The sequence below is a fragment of the Onychomys torridus genome, chromosome 8, assembly GCF_903995425.1.
Source record: "Onychomys torridus chromosome 8, mOncTor1.1, whole genome shotgun sequence".
NCBI lineage: Eukaryota > Metazoa > Chordata > Mammalia > Rodentia > Cricetidae > Onychomys > Onychomys torridus.
Genome location: NC_050450.1, coordinates 92,540,400 through 92,565,059, shown reverse-complemented (window position 1 = coordinate 92,565,059; position 24,660 = coordinate 92,540,400). Strand labels below are relative to the sequence as shown.

Below are 24,660 nucleotides of genomic sequence, written 5' to 3'. Positions count from 1 at the left end.
AGTGTGGGGCTGTGAACACATATGCTTAGAAAATAAATTTACAGGCTGGGCGGTAGTGGCGCATGCCTTTAAACCCAGCACTCGGGAGGCAGAGCCAGGCAGATCCCTGTGAGTTCGAGGCCAGGCTGGTCTACAGAGTGAGATTCAGGACAGGCACCAAAGCTAACCAGAGAAACCCTGTCTCGGAAGATAGATAGATAGATAGATAGATAGATAGATAGATAGATAGATAGATAGAACGAAAGAAAGAAAGGAAGAAAGAAAGGAAGAAAGAAAGAAAGAAAGAAAGAAGGAAGGAAGGAAGGAAGGAAGGAAGGAAGGAAGGAAGGAAGGAAAAAATTAATTTACAGGGCAATGGACCAAAAGATCTCTTTCTCTTCATTCCTCTCTCCCATTCACCAGTCCCTTAGGTAGAGCAAAGGAGGACCAACAAACAAAGAAAACCAGGGAGCTAGAGAGACAGTTCATCAGTTAAGAACACTGGCTGCTCTTCCAGAGGACCTGGGTTCAAATCACAACCATCTCGAACTCCAGTGCCAAGGAATCTGACACTCTCTCTGGCCTCCACAGGCACCAGGGACCCACATGATACACAAATGTACACACAGGCAAAATAACCACACACATAAAATTTTAAAACAATAATTAAGAAAACAATGGAGGGGCAAGATGAACATTTGCACTCTTACGTCTCAAGAGGGCCAGGTATTTTTGCTTGTTCCGCTTGCTATTGGATTTTCATTAGCTAGAACAAAGTCTGGCACACAGCCAGTGCTCAGCAAAAGTCTATAGCTGATAGATTACCATTTTACATTGCAGAGGGGAAAAAGGCATTACTCTGAGTGAGTAGATAAGAAATCATTTCATTTGCAATTAGATATACAGGTGCAAACACAGGGAACTGAGGTGAATGTTCTCAGAAACTGATAGAGAGGTTAATTCAGCGGATATAGAAACCTTAGGCTGCAGAAGCTTCAAGAGGAAAGATTAAGATCTCTAGTACTTTAACTTCCAATTCTGGAAAGGACCAGGGTACGCAGAGACTCTGGAGCCCAGGGTCACAGCTTCAATATGAGTTCCTGCCTAGCCCACCTCACCGTGTCTCCAATCTTGAGTCCCACACAAGACTTGAGGCCCGGGATGACCTCGTTGTTAAGACAGGTAGCATTGAAGGACAGTGACAGCTCTTCAGGGAGGTCACGCACTTCCAGCTCCACTTTAGAGCGGATTTTCTGAGGAGAAAAGGACAAAAGAAAGTAAGGACACAGACAAAGGCCAACTCCATCCCACACAAAGCCAACACGGTGGCGTTGGACTTGTCCTAGCAGCACCGGATGCTGAGGTGTATCTACCAGTTGCTGCCACACAGTCTCTGTGCTCAGTCACCTCTTTCATGTGTTGTTAGGACCTGGCTCTCCCTCACTGTGCCATCTAGCCCACATCTGCAGTCCTCTCTACCTCCAAGCTCCCCACTCACTGTCCCTGTTCCTCCTTGGCCTTCCTTTCTGGCCCATTTCCTTTTCAGAAGATGCCATCAGTCCCACAGCAGACCATCCTCTATCTCTAGGAACACAAGAGGAGAGCAAAAAGGCCACATGGGGGAATAGCAGACAGGGCTCCCACATCTGAGCTCTGTTAGGACATGGGCCTGCACCTTCAGGCATGATCCCATAGCCTGAATTGGACCACATACTTTGGCTCTCTTTGGGACAGAGAGTTCCAAAGCAGTTTCTACTGTGACTTGACAGCTCATTGTATAATACCTGGCTTCTCTACATGCTGCTTTCAACTAAATCACATAATATGAAAGCATATAAAAAGCCAGCCCTTTCCTTTGTTCTGGGGATTGGTCTGGGGAGAAAGGCTGCTTTTGAAGAGGCTCCCCCCCCCTCTCACGAAAGTTCTCTCTCCCTCTCTCTCCTCTGGGCCTCTCTCACTCCCGCTCTTCATGAAGCTCCTCTTCAGGCTTTAAAGGGAAGCCTCTCATCCCCTTTACGGCCCTATCATATTTAGACCGCCATATTGTTTTGTTCCCATCTCATGCTCTCCCTTCCATCTCCAGGCCGAAGCACGGCCTTGAGGCTCACTCATTTTAAGAAATTCCATCCCTGAAGGGAATTTATGTGTCAGGTTTCCATTGTAGAGTGACCACTGCTCTTTTACTTCCTTTTAACAAGCTCTGCTGAGTAAGGCATATCCCGCAGATTCAACAGGCCCCACTGGGTCAACCTTCTTACCCCGTAAGCACCAACAATGAGCTGGAGGACGTTGCTGGAGTCAGCGGACAGGATTCCCACTGTGGTTCCGGGGATGAGCTCGCTATAATTCTGGGAAGGAAGACAAAGATGTCCACAGCTTACTGATGGAAAGTAGTCTCCTCAAAGTCCCCGTAGTCAGACTGGCAGCCTCTCTTTTTTTTTTTTTTTTTTTTTTTGGTTGGGTGGTGGTGCATCAAGACAGGGTTTGATGTAGTCAGTGTAGCCCTGACTATCCTGGAATTAGCTCTGGAGACCAAGCTGGCCTGGAACTCAGAGATCTGCCTGCCTCTGCCTCCCGAGTGCTGGAATTAAAGGTGTGCGCCACCACCGCCAGAATGGCAGTCTTAAAATGAAGTTTGGAGGTCACTGTGTGATATCTCACCTGTCCCTACCAGAACAGATCTAGCAGAGTTTCATATCTGGGGAAAAGTAAGCAACCCTTTTACGCCGCTCCTCCCACTGAGTTATCTCTCCACCACCATCATGGAGATCCACACCTGCTTCCTGGTAGGTCAGAGGTTGGAGGAAAAAGGCTACAGGGAAGAATGAGTTTTAAAAGGATTTTTCCTGCTTGGGTCCCTGGCTAGTGACAGCATGAGCTGGCCACCTGGGACAGGTCCATCTGTGGTGACAGGACGGGAGCCCCACAGGCATAATTACCTGGTAGAGGTTGGCGACATCCTCAGTAACTGCAAAGATCAGGTTAATGTTCTTCTGGGACAGTTTCTCAGTCATCAGCCCTAGAGATGGGTAATCCTGGAAAGGGGGGAAGAGGTGAAGGTTCATGCTTCCCTGGATTCTAAGCCTTTGAACTTGTCCTGTCAGGGGTAGACCCAGGGAAATGCGACACTTAAAGATTTTTACCCACTAATCAAAGCGAGGTGGTGTGGTTTGTGCGTGGCTCCAGTGTGCCCCTTGGGTTTCATGCACTTGAAATTGAATTCTCACTGTGAGATGCTGAGTGGGTGAAGACAAGGCCCCATCAGTATTTAGGGGTAGAGTCTTTGGGAAGTAAGTAGGATTAGAGGTCATTAAAGCCCCCAGAGCCAGCTTTCTAAGAGGCAAACAATGAAAACAGAAACCCACACACATGACCCCTAACCTCTGCTTCATGCCGGCTTGAGTCTTGGGACTCTGCCCGCAAGACGTTCACCAGATGTGGCCTCTCAAACTCGAAAGGCCTAAGAACACAACTGAAGTTCTTTTCTGACTTACTGAGTCTGTGCTGTTGTATTGTGAGCGACAGAAAAGGGGGCACTGTGTGAGTGAGGGGGGCAAGACAATGCGAGCCACGACCCCTGGGCTCACATTCAAACCAGCCCCATGAGCTAAGACCCACCGCTGCAGAGCTCTGGGCATGCGTCCCGGCCTCGCTCTGTGGATCTCCTACCAGACGATCACCAACCATCACTCAGCCTTACCCCTCTTCTACTCAGCTCTGCTCTAGTTCATTCCTCCTGAACTTCATCTTGGGAATCCCTTCCTTCCTTAGCCTAAACTCACCTCCTTCAAGAGGCCTTCCTTGAGCACCCCAGCTCCTAAAGAGCTTTCCTCCCTCGGCTGCCAATAGCCCTTGACTGTATCATACACTTAGCATTAATTGTGCATTCTGTGCTATTGATACACATGTTGGAATATATCCTCTCTCTTCCTCTAAACCAAAAACCTTCTAAGAGTAGGTCCTTCTAGCTTTTCAACTCTCTCAGCTCCTGGTCAATGCCTTGTATAGACTAGTATCAAAGGTTGCTAACTCGCCATTGTCTGACAGGGCTCAACTTGTATATGGCTAATACCAAGGTTGTGGAGAAGCCAGGAAACAGTATGAATCAATAAATCCATGGAATCCTAGGCCTTCTAGGGAGCTCATGAGATCTCCAGCTCAGTCTCCTGCCTTTGATCATTTTTAAACTACAGGGTGGTTCCTCTATGTATTGACTTTCAACAAAGTAAAGAGTAGGATGAGGATGGCTCAGTGGGTGAGACTCTGGATTCAATCTCCAGGCCAGAAAAAATAATAACAGGCATGGTGGTATAAGCTTCTAATCCCAACACTCAGAAGGCTGAGACAGAAGGATTGTAAGGTGAAGGCCATCCTGAACTATACACAGAACCAGACTCTCCTGAGAAAGAAAGAAAGAAAGAAAGAGAGAGAGAGAAGAAGAGAGAGAGAGAGAGGGAGGGAGAGGAGGGAGGAGGAGGAGAGGAAGGAGGGAGGGAGGGAGGGAGGAAGGGAGGGAGGGAGGAAGGAAAGGAAGGGAGGGAGGGAAACAGAAACCAGGTACAGTGTGACATTATTGTGACCCTCATGTCCGCAGGGTAACAGCAGGAGGACTAAGAATTACAAGTCAGCCTGCCCTGCATGGCGAGACCCTGTCTCGAGAAAATGAAAGGGGTGGGGAAACAAGACAGGTAGAGTCAAGACTTTCTCCAAATACCCAAAGTGTTACTATTTTAAACCTTGCTCCGTTTGTCTTCTGACTGACAATAATTTCTCCTATTTCAATTTAAGCTCCTTTCTCTCATTTAATTAACTGTCTATGATTATTATTAGTTATTAATTAAGACACATAAAATAACTTCTCAGAAATTATCTTACCTGTCATCCTAAATGACCCAGGAACCATCCTGCCTTCAAACCAAATGACTCTGTGCCCTTTAACCTTTCCTCAAGAGGCTCTGCCCTCTGGGTTTTTCTCATTTCATCAATGAAATCTTTGTCCTTTTTTTTTTTTTTTCCTGTCTTTCCCCAGTAACCATGAATGAACTTGATTGCAAGAAAGGACCCCGTCCACAGAGGAAGGAGGGAAGTGAGCTTTCCAGCTGTGACTTCGCACCTTCTGGAAGCCAAGATGCTGTGGCTGATGCTGATGACTGTGGTCAGAGTGAACACTAACCACAAGCATGGACATCCATGATCAGACTGTTTAAACCCTGGGTAAGGATGCTCTCTTGGGGTGTGGCAGAAAGAGGCATCAGCTGATCCCCACAGAATGCCCAGTGGAAGGGCTGTTTTCAAATTCACACAAAAGCCTTGCCTGGGATCATACAGCCCTATCAGAATGAACAAGAGCCTGGTCAGATCAGGCATCTCACCATGGTAGTGGAGGCAGAGTAATGGTTGTCACTGCCAATGTGACACTGCCCATCATTGGGCTGGACAATGCCTGCCAGCCTTCCATCCAGTGCAATATGGGTCTTGGCATCAGTGGTAAACACCAGCAAATGGGATGCATCATTCCTCCAGCCAATTTTCTCCTGTTTAAAAAAAAAAAAAAAAAAAGACCCAGCGACTTCAGCTATGTCATCAGCACTGAACAAAGACCTCAGAACCTCCATACCTAAAGAGCTGGACAGGTTGTATTGGAGAGGGACCTCAGCCCCAAGCTTTGAAACAGAAACTAGAGCTTGAATTTTGGAAATTCAGGCTTTGTTCCCTTAGGAAAATCACCCCATTGTTGATTAGTTCATGAGACTGAATCATGCCTCCTTCAACTCCACAGTAACTCCTCCAGTAACAGAAACCCATCTGCACTCCAGAGCTGGCCTGGATTAGAAGAAATCCTATCCTAACATCTGCCCACTTTGCTGAGTTAACCCAGGCTTGACTCTGAAATAATTCCAGAAAATGTGGGATGATGCTCTCCCCAGGAAAGATCTGGAGCAACTGTGGTTCAAAGAGGTGTCAGCTGTGGTCCTGGTGTGGAGAAAGAGAGAGCAGTGTGTAGCAGGAGCAATTTATTACTCATTATGTACAAAGTCCTGCTTGGTTCCTATCTCCCATCACACCGGAAATCCCCACCCGAACTGTTTCCTTCCCCATTTTGAATTATGCCAGCTACACCTGGCACCCCTTACCCTCCAAACTCACATCACAGACTGTAGCCTGCATGATGGCGTCAAAGCCGCCCTCTGGGGCATCTCGGTTACGTGACACACTCTGTTTCTTCACTTCCTCATTGAAGCGGGTCACCTGGTCAGTTAGCGTCAGCACGTGTTTGTAGCCAAACATCGGCAAACATGAAACCTTCATACTGGAGGGAAATGAGAGGTCACCATAACAGAAGCTGTGATGGAAATGTGGTATGGGGGTCAGGCAAATAGAGAGGGACAAACATGGACAGTGGTATGCCCAGACCAGGTCCAGATCATATTGGTTTTTCCCTTTTTTTGCAATGCTGGGGATTGAACCCAAAACCTCGTGCATGCCAGATAAATGCTCTACCATACAGCTACACTCCAGTCCCACAGAATCACAATTACTGAGACAGTCTAGACTCTAACCCCTTAAAATTACTGTGGCACCACAAGCATACCTCCGGATAGTTGAAAGGGCAAGAAAGGCCGAGATGAAACCAGACAGGGCAGATTAAACCCCAGCTCCCCGTTTACCGAGCTCTCTCTAGCAGCCTCTCTCAACCTGCATTCCATCAAGTATTTGGTCTCAGCAACAAGAAAAGTAATCAACACATATGCCAAACGAAGGCAAGGGACGGGTGGGGTAGCTCAGTGGTAGCTTTACCTATGGAGGCATAGTAGTGCTTATCTCATGAGAGCGATTGTGAGCCCAAGTAAAGCAATTATACAAGAGGAAGGCTCACACCATCGTGGCTGGAATCACCAACACTTTTTTTTTACTGCAGCAATAAAGCAGGTGTCCAGTAAATTTATAGAACTGTCCCCAGATATGTTTTCTGGGGGAACATATAGCCCAGACAGAAGTTTAAAAACTGCACTGTAGAATTTTTTTAAGTTAAAATGTAAACCCATGCCTTGTTAGTCCTGCAATCATCGTTTTCATATACTTTATTTTTAATTATGAGGTAAGGAGAGAAAGAGAATATGAGAGGGGAGAGGGAGAGAGAGGACAGACAGACAGAATGAGTTGTGCAGGTACCCACGGAGGCCAGAAGACAGCATCAGATCCTCTAGAGTTGGAGCTACAGGCTCGGGTTAAGAGCTGCCTGACTTGGGTACTGGGAATTGGACTCTGTCAGATCCTCTAGAAGAGCAGGAAGCCTTCCTAACCACTAGGCCATCTCCCCAGCCCCAGTAATCATAATTTTCAATCACTACCGTACATGGATTTACAGTCTTCGTCAAGTAAGCCATTCAACAGTCAGCTGCTATGGTTTGACTATGAGATGGGCACCGTAGGTTCATGTGTTTGAACTCTTGGTCCCCAGGCGGGCAGCTCAGTTTCGGGGAGGCTGTAGAATCTTTGTAACATAGAGCCTAGCTGGCATAAATAGGGTAATGTGGGCAGGGCTTGTTTCATTTGGATTGCCCCAAGCCAGCTCCACTTCCAGTCCTAGTAGCATGTAGCAAGTAGCTGCCACAGGTTCCTGCCACCACAGACCAAGCCACTTTAGACTTCATGCCTTGCCTGTCATGATGGATTTCATCATCTGAGCCATAAACCAAAATAAACCTTTCCCCCTTAAGTCGTCTCCACCAAGTATTTGGTCACAACAGCAAGAGAAGTAGCTAATACAGAAGCTAAACAGACATAGGGCAGGAGACGGTCAGTGACAGGACACCTGCCTAGCAAACATGAGACCCCAAGTTCAATTCCTAGAGCTCCTCCCACCCAGAGCTAAGATGGGTTGACTTGTGTCTAATACAGCACTCGGGAGGCTGAGGCTAGCCTAGGCTACAGAGCAAAAATCTCTGTCTCAAAGAAAAAGGTGTGAGGGCTGGAGAGATGGTTGAGTGGTTAAGAGCACTGGCTGGCTAGGCGGTGGTGGCACAGGCCTTTAATCCCAGCACTTGGAAGGCAGAAGCAGGTGGATCTCTGAGTTCGAAGCCAACCTGGTCTACAGAGTGAATTCCAGGACAGCCAGGACTACACAGAGAAACCCTGTCTCTGGGGCAGGGGGAGAACACTGGCTAATCTTCCAGAGGACCCACACTTAATTTCTGGCACCCACATGGTGGCTTAGAACCATCTATAACTCCAGCTCCGGGGGATCCAACACCCTCTCCTGGTCTCTAATGACACCAGGCACACACATGGTACATAGACATGCATGATGCAGGCAAACAATTGATACACATGAAACAATAAAATTTAAAATATGTATACATATATTCTTACAAAGCAGGCAAATAAAGAAGGAAAGAACTTAACCTTTTATATACTGTTAAAGAATTCAATAAAGTGATTTAATTTTCTTGCATTTTAACTTTGCAAAATTTGTGCTCGTGATGACTAGAATAATGGCATTCTTCTGGAATCATAATTACATTTTTACTCATCCAGACTTCTCTCTGCTTTTGACCTCATCCCCGCCCCCTCACTTTTCTCTTTCCCTCTACTCATTTGTGACAAAGCCAATAAGCTGATGACATTTCTGTGTAAAACCCTCCCAGCCTTGAGCCTATTGGCATAATATTCCAGACTGTGGGCCCATCTGCCAGGCAGAGAACAAGTTGAAAACAATATGGTTTTGGCATCACACTGTCAACAAAACAACCTTGGAGGGGCTAGAGAGGTGGCCCAGTGGTTAAAGCATATGATGCTCTTCCAGAAGACCAGAATTTGGTTGCCACCACCAATGTTAGGCAGCTCACAACCACCATAACCCCAGAACCAGAGGATCTAAGTAACCCTAGCTCCAGAGGATTTAAATCCCTCCTCTGGCCTCCACAATCACTCAGCACGCATATATACAAACAGACACAAACACATACATATACATAGAAATAAAAATAATAAATGTTCAAAGAAAAAAAACCCTGGATTTAAAAATGGCAACCAGGGCTTGGACCAGCCTGAAACAAAGGGAAGGGTATTTCACTGGCTTGAGGAGAAAGGACTTACCTGTAACAGGGGTTTTTGAGAGCCTCTGGTGGGGAGATGTACATGTATGGTGATACAGGCTTGTCCACAAAGGCCCCAAAGCCAATTCTAAAGTTGCTAGTAATCCTGCGCATCTGGGAAGCCAACTTGGTACCCAAGGTCTGGATGCTCGACAGATCATCCTTCATGGAGAAGGACAGGTCCATCAAGTAGTAGATGTCTACAGGGTAATCTTCCACCTGCCGCACTTGAAGTGAAAAAATCTTCGAATCATCTGGAAGGCAGAAGAATGTTAGTTTTTCTCTCCTCCTCTACTCCTAGGAATAAAGACATAAGTAGGCCACCATAGGGGATAAATAACTAATCAAATTAAGCTTGGAAGTTTTGGTCATCTCCCCTACTCCACCCCATCCCTGCCTTACAACTCCATTCCTCTTGAAGTCTCTTGAACTTCTTTTCCATTCTGTAATTTCCCACCATCTGTAAATTCCCATGTGTGTGACCGACCCTCTGAGTCCCCAAGTCACAGAATTCCTGGCAGCTGCTACAGTTCAGGCTCTGTGACAGACAGAAACGGTGCTGGCTGTAGGGGTAGCACGTGCCTGCAATCCCAGCATGCACGAGGCAGAAGCAGGTAGGTTCCTGCAAAGTCAAGGCCAGCCTGGGATTGCCCTTGTACAATTGTACAATGAATTCCAGGCTACACTGAGGGCCTGTCTCAAAAGTAAATAAATAGCACCCTGCGTTTCTCCAAATCTCATAGATGCCTTGCACATGTAGGGCGCTCTCAAACTCTCACTGATTCAGCCAGGTCAAGCATTGAAAAGCTTACTCTTAGCCCTAATACTCCAACTTCTTCTGTCCCCACTTTGGTCTGCTCCTAAATAGTCACTATCCCCTGTGGGAAAACAGGCTTACAAATTGCTTTCTCACCCTTTCTCTCCTTTGCACCTCTACACAAAACTATAAACTAGGTAAAACACCTCAGGAAGGGGCAGTGAGAGAAGGGTTAAGTAACTAGTAACCAGTCAAATAACCAGGAACATGGTGGAGCTGGGATTCACACTCGGATCTTCTTACTCAAATCCTGACACCTCTTATATTCTTCCATTCCCCTGCCCACAACCACACACACACACACACACACACACACACACACATACACACACACACACACCATTCTCCTCTCCCCTCCCCACCAAGAGTTCCTGTTCAGACCTTCTATTGATATCCCTTGCCCACTTGTACCAGGTCTCTCCCCAAGATGAGCCCCGTGCCTACCTGGCCGTAGTCGAAGGGCAATCCTCTGGGGGCTGACTTGGGTGGTCTGGGTGCTGTCTCCAGAGCCCTTGCTGCTGAGCGGTCTATCCTCCAGGACCTGGGCCTCACTGACTGGGAACTCAATGGACTCTGGAGCACAGTTATCCTTTAGCAGGTTCTCCTTCAGGTTACAGCGGGGTGAGCCCTGAGGCAGAGCCTGTGTAGACAGGAGCCCAACATCAGAGCTACCCTGACATCAGAGCTAGCATGCCTATGTGCCCCATCTCATGACACGTCACCTCCCAACGGCTTAGAGCTTACCCAGCCCTTTGGGGCTAATTTATCATAAAACTGTTGCGGTCCTTCCTAGGATAATCCCTAGGGACACATACAGGAAGGGTGAACAGGCTGAGTCAGGACCTGTTCATGGCTGACAGCTGGGAAGATGGTGCATTGAAATTAGCCTGTGAGTCTCAAAATCAGGTTTACTAAGTAAAACACAATTGAATGGAATAGAAAATACCCAAGTATATAAACAGAAGTTTCGATGTTATTTGGGAAAACTTTTATTTACTAAAGGATGGGATCTAGCTTACACAATGAGTAATAATATATGAGGTATTTCTTCCCGTAGGTCAAGGTTAAAACCACTTAAAACTGTTGGGTTGGCTACTGGCTGCTTTCTAAGGTCTGTGGTTGTGTGTTTCCTGTCTCCCCTCTCCCCTCTGCACCCACGGCAAAGGTGACAGAGAGGAGACGCTGAGGACAAAGAGTAAGAGCACAGGAATGAGCTAGCTGACCAACCCTCAGTGTCACCACTGACTGGGCACCAGAGCACGACACACACACAGCTCTCCAAGCCCAGCTCCTTCGGCGTCAAAGTCTTCCTTAGCTACAAACAGCAATCAAAACCACAGAGACAGGGGAAATGATGGTTGCTGGGGGCTAGGGAGAAGGAGGAGGAGGAAGAAGTGTTTAGCAGGCCTACAGTTTTAGTTTAGCATAATGAAATTAGTTATGGGGAGGGATGGTGATGAGGGTTCACATTATAAACTTACTTAATGTCACGCAATGTATACTAAAAATGGTTAAGATGGAAAAATAATAACATGAATGCTGGGGAAACGGTTCAGTCAGAAAATAGTGCATACTTGCTGAGCTCAGCAGCCATGTTTTAAAAAAAAAAAAAAAATGGGCTGGGCGATGGTGGCGCACACCTTTTATCCCAGCACTCAAGAGGCAGAAGAAAGCGGATCTCTGTGAGTTCGAGGCCAGCCTGGTCTACAGAGCGAGATCCAGCACAGCCAGGGCTACACAGAGAAACCCTGTCTCAGAAGGGCTGGGGGGATGAGTTTTGGTGACATGTGCCTGCAAACCCAGAGCTAGGGAGGCAGAGACAAGAGGATCCCTGGGGCTTGTTCACCAGTTAGGTTAACCATATGGGTGAGCTCCAGGTTCAGGGAGAGACCTTGAGTCTCAAGAAATAAGGTGGAGAGAGAGAGAAAGACACACAAAATAGATCTCCATATGTACACACACACACACACACACACACACACACACACACACACACACACATAAAGATCAAGATGGTAAATTCTGTTATATGTATTCTACCACAATAAAAAAATTAGTTTAAAAAGAACTAAGAATAAGAAGAATCCTCCATCACAGGGATGTTGTGCCAGGCTAAATAAGACCATGTATACAGTGAGTGCTCAATAAGCCCGAGCTACTAATATGAGGTGTTGATAAGCAGTTCCTGGATGAGCTACTTCCACAAGCTGGAAAAACACCGGAGGACAGGCTGCTGGCCAGAGCCTATCCTATCATTTTCCTCCTTCGAATTGGAGGAAACCACACTGATCCGCATCCCCTCAGCCTTTGGGACTCCGTGTGCTCATGTGCAAGAATGCAATGTTCTTAGAAGGACACTGGAACCAGAAAACATGCCCCAGAGCTAGGTCACCACTAGCTAGCTGTGTGACCCCACAGAAGTCACTCTGATGTGTTCAATAAGTGGGGTTAGGGGACACAGTGCCCTCAGTTCTGTGTACCCCGACACTAAGCGTACTTAACCAGAGCACATGTCTAGCTGTCCGTACCCTGAAACTAACTGTACTTAACCAGAACTGCATGAGCACGTGTTTGTCACTTGCCAGGTTGAGGAGACTGAGCTGAAAGCTGGCATACCCCTACCTGGACCTGTTTCCCAATGTCTAGGTCTTCAGCCTTTCCTAAGAACCTCCTTCCAACATGTCCCACTCCCACAAAAAAAGAAAAACAATCCATATCCCAGAACAGTTATTAACATTGACTGAGCACTTGCTGCATGCAGGCATGGGGCGGCACCTCACAGGAGTCACTGAAATGCCAAAGCTTGGGAAGACTGGAACCACTAATTATTATGCCACAAGTGAGGAACCTATGGGAAGGAGACTTCACAAGTGAAGAACTCAACTTCAGGGGTTAGAAGTTTGAGGCTCAAAGAAGTTAAGTGACTTGGAGTTAGAGAGCTTGGGGAAAACACAGCTAAGATGCCGCCTGGATTTCTGCCTCATAAAGTAAGTTTGTTGCATTCTGGAGAGAAGGATAAAAAGTAGAAAAGCTGGTTGGGAGGAATGAATGGTCCTGGGAGGAGCCGCAGCAGAAAATGCCCCAGGCATTCCGAGAACCAGAAACAAGACAGAGATGTGAGAAGTGTGGGGAGAGGTGGACAATGTCCTTCCTGTCCAGCTGTGCAGAACCTGGTCACCAGGACATCTGCAGAAGGACGACCCACAAAGACACCGCACATTCTAAAGCACAGAAGGTTCCCCTTCGAGGAGCTGAAGACCTGCTCCGTGTAGATGGCAGTACAAGTAACATCACAAACAAACACACACATACACCATACACACATACACCAACACACATACATCAACACATACACATATACACCACACACATAACCACACATACACATATACACACACATACACCACACACACATATACCACACACACACATATACACACACATACACCACACACACACATACATATACACACACATACACCACACACACGTATACACACGTACACCTATACCACACACATACACCACACACACATATACATACACACACACCACACACACACATACATAACCACACACACACATACATAACCACACACACACATATACACACACATACACCACACATACACAAATACACCACACACACATATACACACATACTGCACACACACCACATACACCACACATACACATAACCACACACACACATATACACACACACACATACACCACACATACATACACCACACACACACATATACACACACACACACCATACATACATACACCACACACACACATATACACACACACCATACACACTCCACCCTCACACACAAATACACACACACTACACCCACCACACACACACACACACTACACACATACCACACACATACTCCACTCTCACACATACACACACTCCACCCTCACCCACCCATACACATACTACACACACACTGTGCCTTCACACACACATACTACACACACACTATACATACACTCCACCTTCACACACACACATACACACTACACACACACACACACACACACACACACACACACACCACAATCTATCTCTGAATCCAACTGCCCACAGACTTCAGAGAAAACCTTCCCAAAAAGGCAATGATGAGCCAGCCTGGACTACAGAGGAGATCCAGGAAAGGCGTAAAGCTACACAGAGAAACCCTGTCTCGGGGAGGGGGGTAGGGGAATGATGAGATCACCAAGATGCCAGAGGAGCTGAGCCTTTCCAGAACAAGACAGAGGCTGGAGGAGGGAACCAGGAAGGGAAACCAGGGAGCTGAGGGGGAGCAGCAAGCCACCCCCATCTTCAGGCTCTGCAGCTGGGAGAGGGCGCTTCTGAGGGCTTTCCTCATTCCTGCTTTCTAACCTCACAGTCTGAATAAGCAGAACTGAATGCTCACACGTGCTGGCAGTCGTTATGTTGCCTATGAATTTTCTTAGAAAAATAAAAATAAATACTGAACAAAAACTGAAAAATAAGACCAGGCTGGCTCCCTCCCTTGATGATTGCTGACCTCAGAGGTCAGAAACATAACAGGTTTCTTGGCCCAGCTCTTCCTGAGAGCCAACTGCCCTGGGAAGATACCAAAGCAATGTCCTCAACACCCTTGGCCACATTCCCACCCCAGCCACAGTTGGAAGAGGGGATATCTCCTAGAGGAAACTAGAAAAGGGGTTGGTGTTAATGTTCCAGTTCCCACCAAAACCGGATGTTATACAAAAGAGTCAAGCCCCGCCTCCTGGCGGGAAGAGATCACCCACAGAGGTGGGAGGCTCCCGGCCCTGCGCTCTGCGAGCTGGTGGATTACCTCCCCTTCCTGAGACAGTGACACATGTTATTAGGACCAGTCCCCCTTAATCCTGTTTGGGAAAAGTACAGCATGAATAATAGTCACTGTGATATCTGTCTCACAGGGTTGGGCAGGGGCTAAAATAAGACCGTGAGATGATTTCAAAACACGAAGTCTCAGTATGAGTCAAACACGCTCAGATCCTCTGGGGGTCCCGGGTAAGTAACAGCAGCCGCTTTCCTGCAGACGCAGCCGCCAATGTAACTACCACCGTTCCTGTGCCCTCGCTCCTTGGAGGAAGGCAGGGAAAACACACCCTTGAGGTTTTCTTTTTCTCAGCCCTAGGGGTGGACTTGCCTGTGCCAGGCTCTAGCACAGGGCTATCTCCCCAGCCCCACTCAGACACTGCTGTCTGATTGGCTCATTCACTAAGGGTAAAAATGACGTGAACACAAAGAAGCTTGGAAGGAGACAAAGGAGAAGGCATTTAGTACACAGCTGTTAGGATGCTTTGTTGGTTATGAGGGTGAGGGACACACTCTTACCACTGGGTTATTCGTTTGGGGTTTTTCTGTTTGTTTGTTTGTTTGTTTGTTTGTTTGTTTGTTTGTTGAGGCAGGATTTCACTTAGCCCAAGCTGGCTTTGAACTGATATATAGGCAAAAATTACCTTGAACTTTTTTTATACTGTGCTTGTGTGTGTGTGTGTGTGTGTGTGTGTGTGTGTGTGTATTATGCACATATACATGTATGTGTAGGAAGGAAGTCAGAGGAAGATGTTGAATGTCTTCAATCATTCTCCACTTTTCTTTCTTTTTTGAAAACGGGGTTCACCATGTAGCCCTGGCTGCCCTGGATCTTGCTCTGTAGACCAGGCTAGCCTCAAACTCACAGAGATCTGCCTACTTCTGTTTCACCAGTGCTGGGATTAAAGGCGTGCACCACCACAGCCAGTCACCTTATACTTATTATTATTATTGTTGTTGTTATTGTTATTAATATAAGGTCTACCAGTGAATCTAAAGTTGACTGCTTTGGCTAGGGTGGCTGACCAGCAAGCTCCTGGGATCTACTTGTCTCTGCTCCCCAATACTGGAATTACAGGCATGTCCATGTCCAGCTTTAAGAGGGTGCTGGGGATTTGAACTCATGTCCTCTTGCTTTCACAGCAAGTACTCTTATCCATCTCCCTAGCCCAGCCCTGAACTTCTACCTTCCCCTTGATCCTCCTACCTCTGCCTCCTGAGGACCAAGACTACAGTCATGTGGCCACTATACCCAGGCTATGAAGTATTGGGTGGAACCCAGGGCTTCATGTCTGTAATGCAAACATTCTACCAACTGAGTCACATGGCCAGATCTCGCTGTCTTTGTTGGGGTTTCTATGAAGAGACGCCATGACCACGGCAACTTTTATAAAGGAAAACATTGAATGGGCTGGCTTACAGTTTCAGACGTTTAGTCCATTATCATCGTGGTGGGACATGGTGGCGTGCAGGCAGACATGGTGCTGGAGAAGTACCATGAGAGTCCTATATTTTGCTTGCAACAGGAAGTAAACTGTCTCACCGGGAGTGGCTTGAGCGTTATATGAGACCTCAATGTCTGCTTCCACAATGACACACTTCCTCCAACAAGGCCACACTTCCTACTAGTGCTGCTCCTTGGGGGCCATTGTCTTTCAAACTACCACACCACACACACACACACACACACACACCACACACCACACACACACACACACACACACACCACACACACACACACACACACACACACACACACCACACACACCACACACACCATACACACACACACCAACACACACACACACATACACACACACACACACACACACATACACACACACACACACACAAATTTGGGGACAAACTCGAGGTATCAATTCCTAGCATTTCGTCCTGCCTTCAGGCTACCAAATTTAAAAAATATTCAAAGCATACCAAGATGAAAAATGACTTGTGATTTAATCCGATCGGATTGAGTTCTCTGTATTTATATGGTAACCCCAATTCTACCTCCACCCACCCTGTCCTGTCCCAGCCTCCACCAGTAGCAATGCTATCCTCCTTGCTACCATAACAATCTGTTCTGATGCCACTGGTCCAGGGTCTATCCTGGGAGCCTTTATATTTAACAAACTCTTCAAGCTTTTTAAATTACCGTATGACTTCAGAAAGTTCTAGACTCCAGTATGATACCACTTAAGCCAAGAATGCAAGGTCTAGCCCTGTGTGAAGCTGGTGTCTTTGCTAGCTGCACACACCAGAGATAGCACATTATCCAAACCCACGTTATCTAACCACGTATCTATCTCTAAGAACACACCCTATGCAGATGGGCCCCAAACACCCCACTCATGCACACTGGCTCTGTTTTCCTCCTACCCAGCCAAGTGCTTACTAGACACACCCAAGAGCTGCTGTCCTTTAAGGACCAGAAGCTGAGCCCAACCAGTTGATTTCAGAGGCACACGCCAGCATCAGCACCGCACCGCCTGAAACAGTCAAGAGGGGAGGCAGAGGGCTGAGCAGCTCCCCCAGCCCCACCTGTGGTCGTTCTAAGTCAAGATGGAACACTTTCAATAGCTAAGCTTGCCCTGTGCAAGGGAAGTCCCGCTTCCTCAGGAAAAAGATAACAGGCATGTTCTAGTTAGCGTCCAGGGTTCCTCCCTGCCTGACACATTCTGTACCACATCCGACTCCCCAGCCTATCCCTCCTCCTTCTCACTTAGTAATGGTAGATGTTGTCATTCACTATAGTCCATTCTGAGGGCTTCCTACCTCCCTTCCTTAGTTTCCTTTGGGTCTAGCTGCCCCCCCCCCAGTTTCCTGACTCCACCCCATCAATAAGCCAATCCTTCCCAGCCTTCTCTCCCTCTGGCCACTAAGTCTGCCCCAGAGGGCAAAGATTTCACCATAGTGACCGATAAATATTCCACATTTGCATCTATCCATGTGGAATCTGTTCATACGGCCTAAGGAGGGGCTTTGGCTGGTCAGGACTCAGCTGTAGCTTGTTCCTGTAAGACCCAGATGGGTAAAAGAAAAATGGCAGAGGATGGGGCAGGACTGGACACCCCCTAAAGGACAGATTCTGGGGGATTCTCTCTTTCCCCAAGACTCACTTGACTATCTCCACATTAACTTTAGGTTGGAAGGGAGGGGAGGAGGGAACATCCTTTGAGTAGCTCTAGGTCTTCTTCAGGGGGTTCTCTCTGCTCCCCTCTGTTCCAGCCAGCCAGCTTCAGGCAAGCCCATCCAAACAAGACACCCTCTACATCCCACTCCTTCTGCTGGAATCGTTGCAGAATTACAACTTCCTCAGAAAGGAAGCTTAACAAAAGCATGATGGTGACCAAAGGCAGGAAGATATAACAAGACGAGAAGGAGGAAGCCACGCCATGCCACGCCACACTTGAGCCTCCAGTGCAGCCCAGAAGGGAGGGGTACCTGTGGGGGTGGAGAAGAAGGGCTCACCCTCCCCAGGCCCCAGAGAATGACTGTTTCGTTTGCTAAATGAGATCAGTCTGGCCCAGATGTTAGGCAGCTGCCTCTAGAAGCAGTTCCCGTGCTGAACGGCACTGAGCCCAGACTGTGGATGGAGCCGATGGGAGGCTCTGGCAGCCCTCCTCCAGGGGATAAACACAGCCTTCTGCTCCTTCCTCCCCAGTCTGCCCAGGAGGTTGCCTTTTTAGGAAACTCAGAGGATCCAGAAGAGAAGCAGACAGTGGGAAGATAGCTAGGATAGACAGCAGCCACATAGAGCGGGGCTCTCCACCAAGTGGCCAACCCAGGTGGCTGAGGAGCAGCCAGGCCAGCAGCTCAGGTAACCATCTGCTGGGGGGTGCTGACTCACTCCCACTGTGACTGCTGAGAACCTCTCTCCAGCCACATGCACCCCCTCCCTCCCCACCAGCCTTTGCCAGCTCCAAATTCCCAGCCTGGCCACAAACATGGCCATTCTCTCAGACACACTCATTCCCTAGGGCCTCAGACACAACAAACTCTCTGCCTAGACATGGCTGACCCTTTCCTGTCACCCTCTGGTCCTCACAGTGGGCTGTGCTCCTTCCCCATTGACACCTCAGAGCGGGAAGGAAGAAAGGAAAGAAGGAAGGAAGGAAGGAAGGAAGGAAGGAAGGAAGGGAGGGAGGAAGGAGGGAAGGAAGGAAGGAAGGAAGGGAGGGAGGAAGGAGGGAAGGAAGGAAGACAGGGGTCTCATCATTAGAGAAAAGGGAAAGAAAAAGGAGCTCTAAGAACACGCACACACACACACATACATACACACATGCACACTCACATGCACATACACACATACATACACATACACACATGCACACACACACACACACACACACACACACACACACACACACACGATTCCTCTTCTTAGTCTTTGTTTTGCTTTGGTTTTTTCATTCTGGGGGTGGGAGGAATAAGCTGGCATCCCTCCATATCCCTAGCACCACTCTCTCATTTTTGAGACTAAAGTCCCTCTTCTCTGAGATATTCTAGCCCAAAGCGAGCAAAGGCTGGAGAAGGGTAGCAACAGTCACAGCAAGAAAAGACACCCAAGCAAACTGGCCGGGCCTGAAAGTACAAAATAGGCTCTAGACTCATGCACCAGCTCTCCACCATCCGTCAATGGGAAGGCTTCGCCTAGTCTTTCTCAGCAAGAGAAAGAGACTGCATTTAGGAGGAAAGAAATAGTTCCCTGTGTCTGTGCCTACACCAAGGCATCTAAATCTAGGGAAATGAGGTGTGAACTCAAGTTTGGGAGGGGCTTGGCATACCTGTGTTGATCATTCTACAAGGCCAAATGAAAGCTACAAGTTGGGAGCCAAAATATTTGAGGTTATATTAACCCTCTAAACAGCCGTCTATCGCCCACCTCTGGGTTTGGACCTAACATTCTTGAGGCTATCAAGTAAAGTCCTTTTTGGAGTTTGCAGACTCCTAGCTTCCCCCAACTCAGAGGCGAGGAGTGTGATCAGACAGTATCAGACACTTATGCAGAGGCTCTGTCTCTTCTCTGCACCCCACCTTACCTATGTTTCACCAATGTATTTTAAAAACACCATGGTTCATGACTTTCTTTGCTCTGCTACTACAAAACCTTCATTAAACTGGTCATCACATTGGGAACACAGTATTTGAAGTAACCTGAATCCGTACTTTTTGGCCGCCATCACTTACATTTGGCTCCAGAATAAACTTCCTCAGATTCCTTTTAAGGTGAGAGTTGTGTTCGCATTGACAAAATAAGGCATAGGCTTCTTACCTCATCTGAACACCAGGCACACACTGGACTCACAGCCAGGCATTGCTGGCAGGAGTTCACGCCTCGTGTGGTACAGATGTTGGACTCTGCAACAAGGAGACGTAGATAGACATTAGCACCTGATTTTCTCAAGGCAGTGACCATTCTGTCCCAACTACCCCCAATTTCCCAAACACACAGGTGAACATTTCCCAGGTACACACAAACACACCCCAACCTTACCATAGACATTTACCAAACATGGGCTATTGAGAAGAAAGAAAGAAAAGAAAGAAGATAGGGAGCAACTCATTACCATATCAGCTGGTGAGGCCACAGTGACAGCAGCTGCTGGGACTGAGCCACAGACCCAAATGTCCCATCGTCACTGACAGAAGGGCTGTCATTAACGATGGTTTCAACCTACACTGGAAAGGCTGTCATTAAGGATGGTTTTAACTTACACTGGGCATCTGAAAATCCAAGTCCTGGAGTAATGGTCATGTGCCTTCTCCAGCTGTCTATTGTCATCACAGCCACTACACAGAGGACCTGAGGCCCAGATGCACTAAGATTAACACCTAAATACCATTGGGCAGGAGGCAGGGTAATGTTAATGGCTGTGTCCTACTGTCTCAACAGGGGCTAAGCTTTCCAGTACACCTGTCCTGGAGGCCAAGCATTCAATGCTGGAAAGGACTGGAATGATCAGGAAAGGACAGAGACTGGAAGGACATGGCATTCCAGAGTTGGACACAAGTGTTCTTGATGCTATACCCCTGAACAGTTCACCTCTTCTATATGAAACAGCTGATCTATCTCACGGGATTTGTGCAAGAATTCAGTAAGCCAAGAGGATGCTTCAAGATGGCACTCAGAGTGAAGAGTACCCATGTTGACAAAAAGCAGAGGGAAGACTGCAGGGAGGGACAAGGACAGTCAGGGGCCCAAAAGAGGCCAGAGAAGGGCAGGCAGGAAATAAACCCCAGGCGGCTGCTCCTGCAGAAGGCTCTCCCCTGCCTTGGTGTCCCCGGCCTTGGACAAATAAACCCCCTCTGCCGACAGGGCCTCAGGGAAAGCTTCTTCTCCCAGGAACAGAAGGAAGACTGTTCCTTCTCGTGGGTCCAGTTCCCCTGTCAGTTCTCTTACCCAACTTTCTGAGGGCCCCTTTGGCCACAACTGTTATTTCTGGCTTTGTCCCCAACAAATCTATTTTCAACAGAATAATCCTAATTACTGGGTGTTTTCCTAATATCTCCAAAACTTCTCATCTAGTCAAACATCTATTTTTTTTCTTGGTTTTTCGAGACAGGGTTTCTCTGTGTAGCTTTGTGCCTTTCCTGGATCTCACTCTGTAGACCAGGCTGGTCTCGAACTCACAAAGATCCACCTGACTCTGCCTCCCCAGTGCTGGGATTAAAGGCATGCGCCACCACTGCCCGGCTCAAACATCTATTTTATTATGACTGAATTCTATCCATCTCAACATCTGGACAGAACATACTCAGAAAATGACCTGTCATGGTCAGAGACTATCTGCATCTTTTGTTTTGGTTTGGTTTGTTTTGGTTTGGTTTGGTTTTGGTTTTTCGAGACAGGGTTTCTCTGTGTAGCCTTGGCTGTCTTAGAACTCACTCTGTAGACCAGGCTGGCCTCAAACTCAGAGTTCCACCTGCCTCTGCCTCCCGGGTGCTGGGATTAAATGTGCCAACACTACCTGGTGACTACCTGTGTCTTTATCTTGAACTGATTAGGATGTAGTATAACTTTGTACTGGTAGAGGTTAACACAGGAAATTAATGATAACATAAACCTATTTTTATGAGAAAAACACATGTGATTCTGTCTAACAAAAATGTCAATGATGTCTACCTGGTAGAGAACACAAGAACTGAAAGTTAAAGCTGATTGTTTTACAGACATTAGCCAGTTTTTAAAAATCCATTGGCAAATTCATTTCCATACACCTAGCCAACCATAAAACTCCCTTCCTTGAATTCCCTTTTGAACTAGTTCCAACAACCTTCTGTTTCCCACACTGTTTAAACTGACTAAAGTCTTTGATAGACATTTTTTTGTTTGTATGTATGAAAATTATACCTTCTAAAATTACATTTTAGGAGCCTAGAAAAATATTTCAGTGGTGCCATGAGTGTTTAGCATGCACATGGCCCTGGGTTCCATCCCCAGAACAGAAATAAAATAAGAAAAGGAAGAAAAGAGGAGAGGCAAAGAAAAGGACAGGTCAGTTGAACCATTGAAACCCTCCTGCCTGCCGAAACCAGTCCAAACACGGACTGGTGCCAACTGAAAAGTTTGGGGACAGATAGCTCTGCTTTGTTGCAACTGAGCTCATTTCTAAACAGTATACCAAGATTCTGGACTTAAACCTGTAGACCAGGCTTGGTGGTGCACACCTATACCCTAGCAGTCAGGTAGCTACAGAAAGATTATGGTCATGAATGAGTTGGAGCCAGCCTGGACTATATTGCAAGTACTCAGCCAGTCACAGCAAAAATCAATTTCAATATCTAGATGTAGATTTAGATATATAGCTATATAAACATGTACATATAATATATAAAGGGAGCCTCAGACAATATAGGCTATCATTAATCTCTTCAAAACACTGGATTGTACATGGAATCCTTGAAACAGATTTCCTTAGAGGCTTGGCTCTATCTTGTTTTAGAAGCCTCCACTCCAAGTGTTACTAATGAGACAATACTATAAGTCCATGAATAACTCCTGGAGCTATTCTAGACATGAATAAAACCTGAGTGTGTGTGTGAGAGAGAGAGAGTCAGACAGACAGACAGACAGACAGACAGAGACAGAGACAGAGAAGAGTCAGGCAGTCGTGGCTCGTGCCTTTAATCCCAGCACTCGGGAGGCAGAGGCAGGCAGATCTCTGTGAGTTTGAGGCCAGCCTGGTCTCCAAAGCGAGTTCCAGAAAAGGCACAAAGCTACACAGAGAAATCCTGTCTCGGGAAAAAAAAGAAGAAGAAGAAGAAGAAGAAGAAGAAGAAGAAGAAGAAGAAGAAGAAGAAGAAGAAGAAGAAGAAGAAGAAAGAAAGAAAGAAACAGTGAGTGTGTGTGTGTGTGTGTGTGTGTGAGAGAGAGAGAGAGAGAGAGAGAGAGAGAGTAAGTGTGTGAGAGAGAGAAACAGAAAGACAATGAGTGTGTGTGAGAGAGAGAAAGACTGTGTGAGTGTGTGTGAGAGAGACAGAGATGAGTGTGAGAGAGACTGTGTATGTGAGTGTGTGTGAGAGAGAAAGAGACAGTGAGTGTGTAAGAGAGAGACAGGCAGTGTGTGAGTGTGTGAGGAAAGGTGGCTGATCTTCCCACAGATGCCGGGTTCTGAGCCTACAAAACCAATAGTGCCACCCAAGGCTTCTCCCTGCAAGGGGAGTCTGGCCAGATCTCCGCTTCACAGCTGTTCTCTCCTCAGGACATGAACACAGCCCCTCTTCATTATAGCTCCATCAGAAGAGTTCTGCAAGGAACCCATCCTGGACTATTTTAGGTAGCTCCCCTCTTTGGGGCGTTTCCATGGAGACTAGCAGCTAAGAGTGATCCTGTACATAAAAACCACCAATGTTCACTAGAAGGAGAGAAAATGGTTAAAATAAAAAGTGTAGGTGTGTGGGTTCTGTCAAGTTCTTTTTTATTACATTTGTTTGTTTTGTTCGGGAAAGAGCGAACGAGAAAAACTGTATGAGGACATGTGCCACAGCGTGGAGGCCAGAGAACCAGAGTTGGTTCTCTTCTGTCGTGTAGGTCCTGAGAATCAAACTCAGACTGTCAGGCTTGGCCTTTACCCTCCTGAGCCATTCAACAGCCCAGCCCGAGTTGTTTTTCAAAACCTTTCCCGTCTGTGCATTTACCCATTCATCCACTCTCAAATTAGCATTCCCTGGGAGTCCCCGAGTTGTGGCTGCGATAGAAAGCCTGGCCCAACGTGAAATAAGAAACAGCAGGCCCTCCCAGTGCACCAGCAGCCCCTGACCTCAGAGGATGAGCCCAGCTGCAGGGATCTGTCCTTTAGAGAGTCACGGTCACCCTGTTCCCTTGACCTCTTATGTTTAATGAAGCCCAGGTTGATGGTGTAAGAACCAATGATCCCCCAACAATCTCCCCAACCAAGTCCTGCCACCAAAGGGCAGGAGCCCTGGAATGCAGTGGTTGAAAGTGGCTGACTCATCAGAAGTCTTTGAGCTGGGCCCAGGCTGATTCAAAGGACTGCTGCTCCCAGGCTGCCCCTCCCTTCTGAACATGTGGGTCTCCTCCAGTTTCCAGTTCCTCCTCTGTTTCCAGTCATTCATAAAGCCTGTATTCCTGCTCAGCCTCTGTAGTCCAGAAGGGCCTACTGGAGAAGAAGGGGGTCCTCACCAACTGTCAGTGAAAACAATGGATGACTCCCAAAACCTGTCCTCAGAAGACTTGATCCAAGGAGCCGAGCGAGACTGACCAGAGCTGGCCCTCAACAGGAGGATGTAATGCTTAAATGAACATCCTTGAGCGCAACAGCTGGCGCACAGAAAGCACTCAATGGATGCTGATGCTGGAGTTGTTTTAGTTGTTGCCATTTTTATCCTTAGCTTCAAGCTATTTAAGAGTAGACAACTATTTTACTATTTTTTTTAATTCATTAAAGTCA

General features: G+C 47.2%; 1 protein-coding gene across 1 annotated transcript in view; it reads right to left on the bottom strand.

The window, feature by feature from the left end:
• Positions 1 to 24,660, bottom strand: part of Itgb3 (integrin subunit beta 3) — a 55,266-nt gene that overhangs the window by 19,896 nt on the left and 10,710 nt on the right. Inside the window, 9 exon segments of the mRNA XM_036195317.1 lie at positions 1,098 to 1,232; positions 2,238 to 2,327; positions 2,919 to 3,014; positions 5,352 to 5,513; positions 6,127 to 6,289; positions 9,079 to 9,331; positions 10,339 to 10,534; positions 20,022 to 20,105; positions 24,429 to 24,502. Coding sequence (XP_036051210.1) covers positions 1,098 to 1,232; positions 2,238 to 2,327; positions 2,919 to 3,014; positions 5,352 to 5,513; positions 6,127 to 6,289; positions 9,079 to 9,331; positions 10,339 to 10,534; positions 20,022 to 20,105; positions 24,429 to 24,502 — 1,253 coding nt within the window.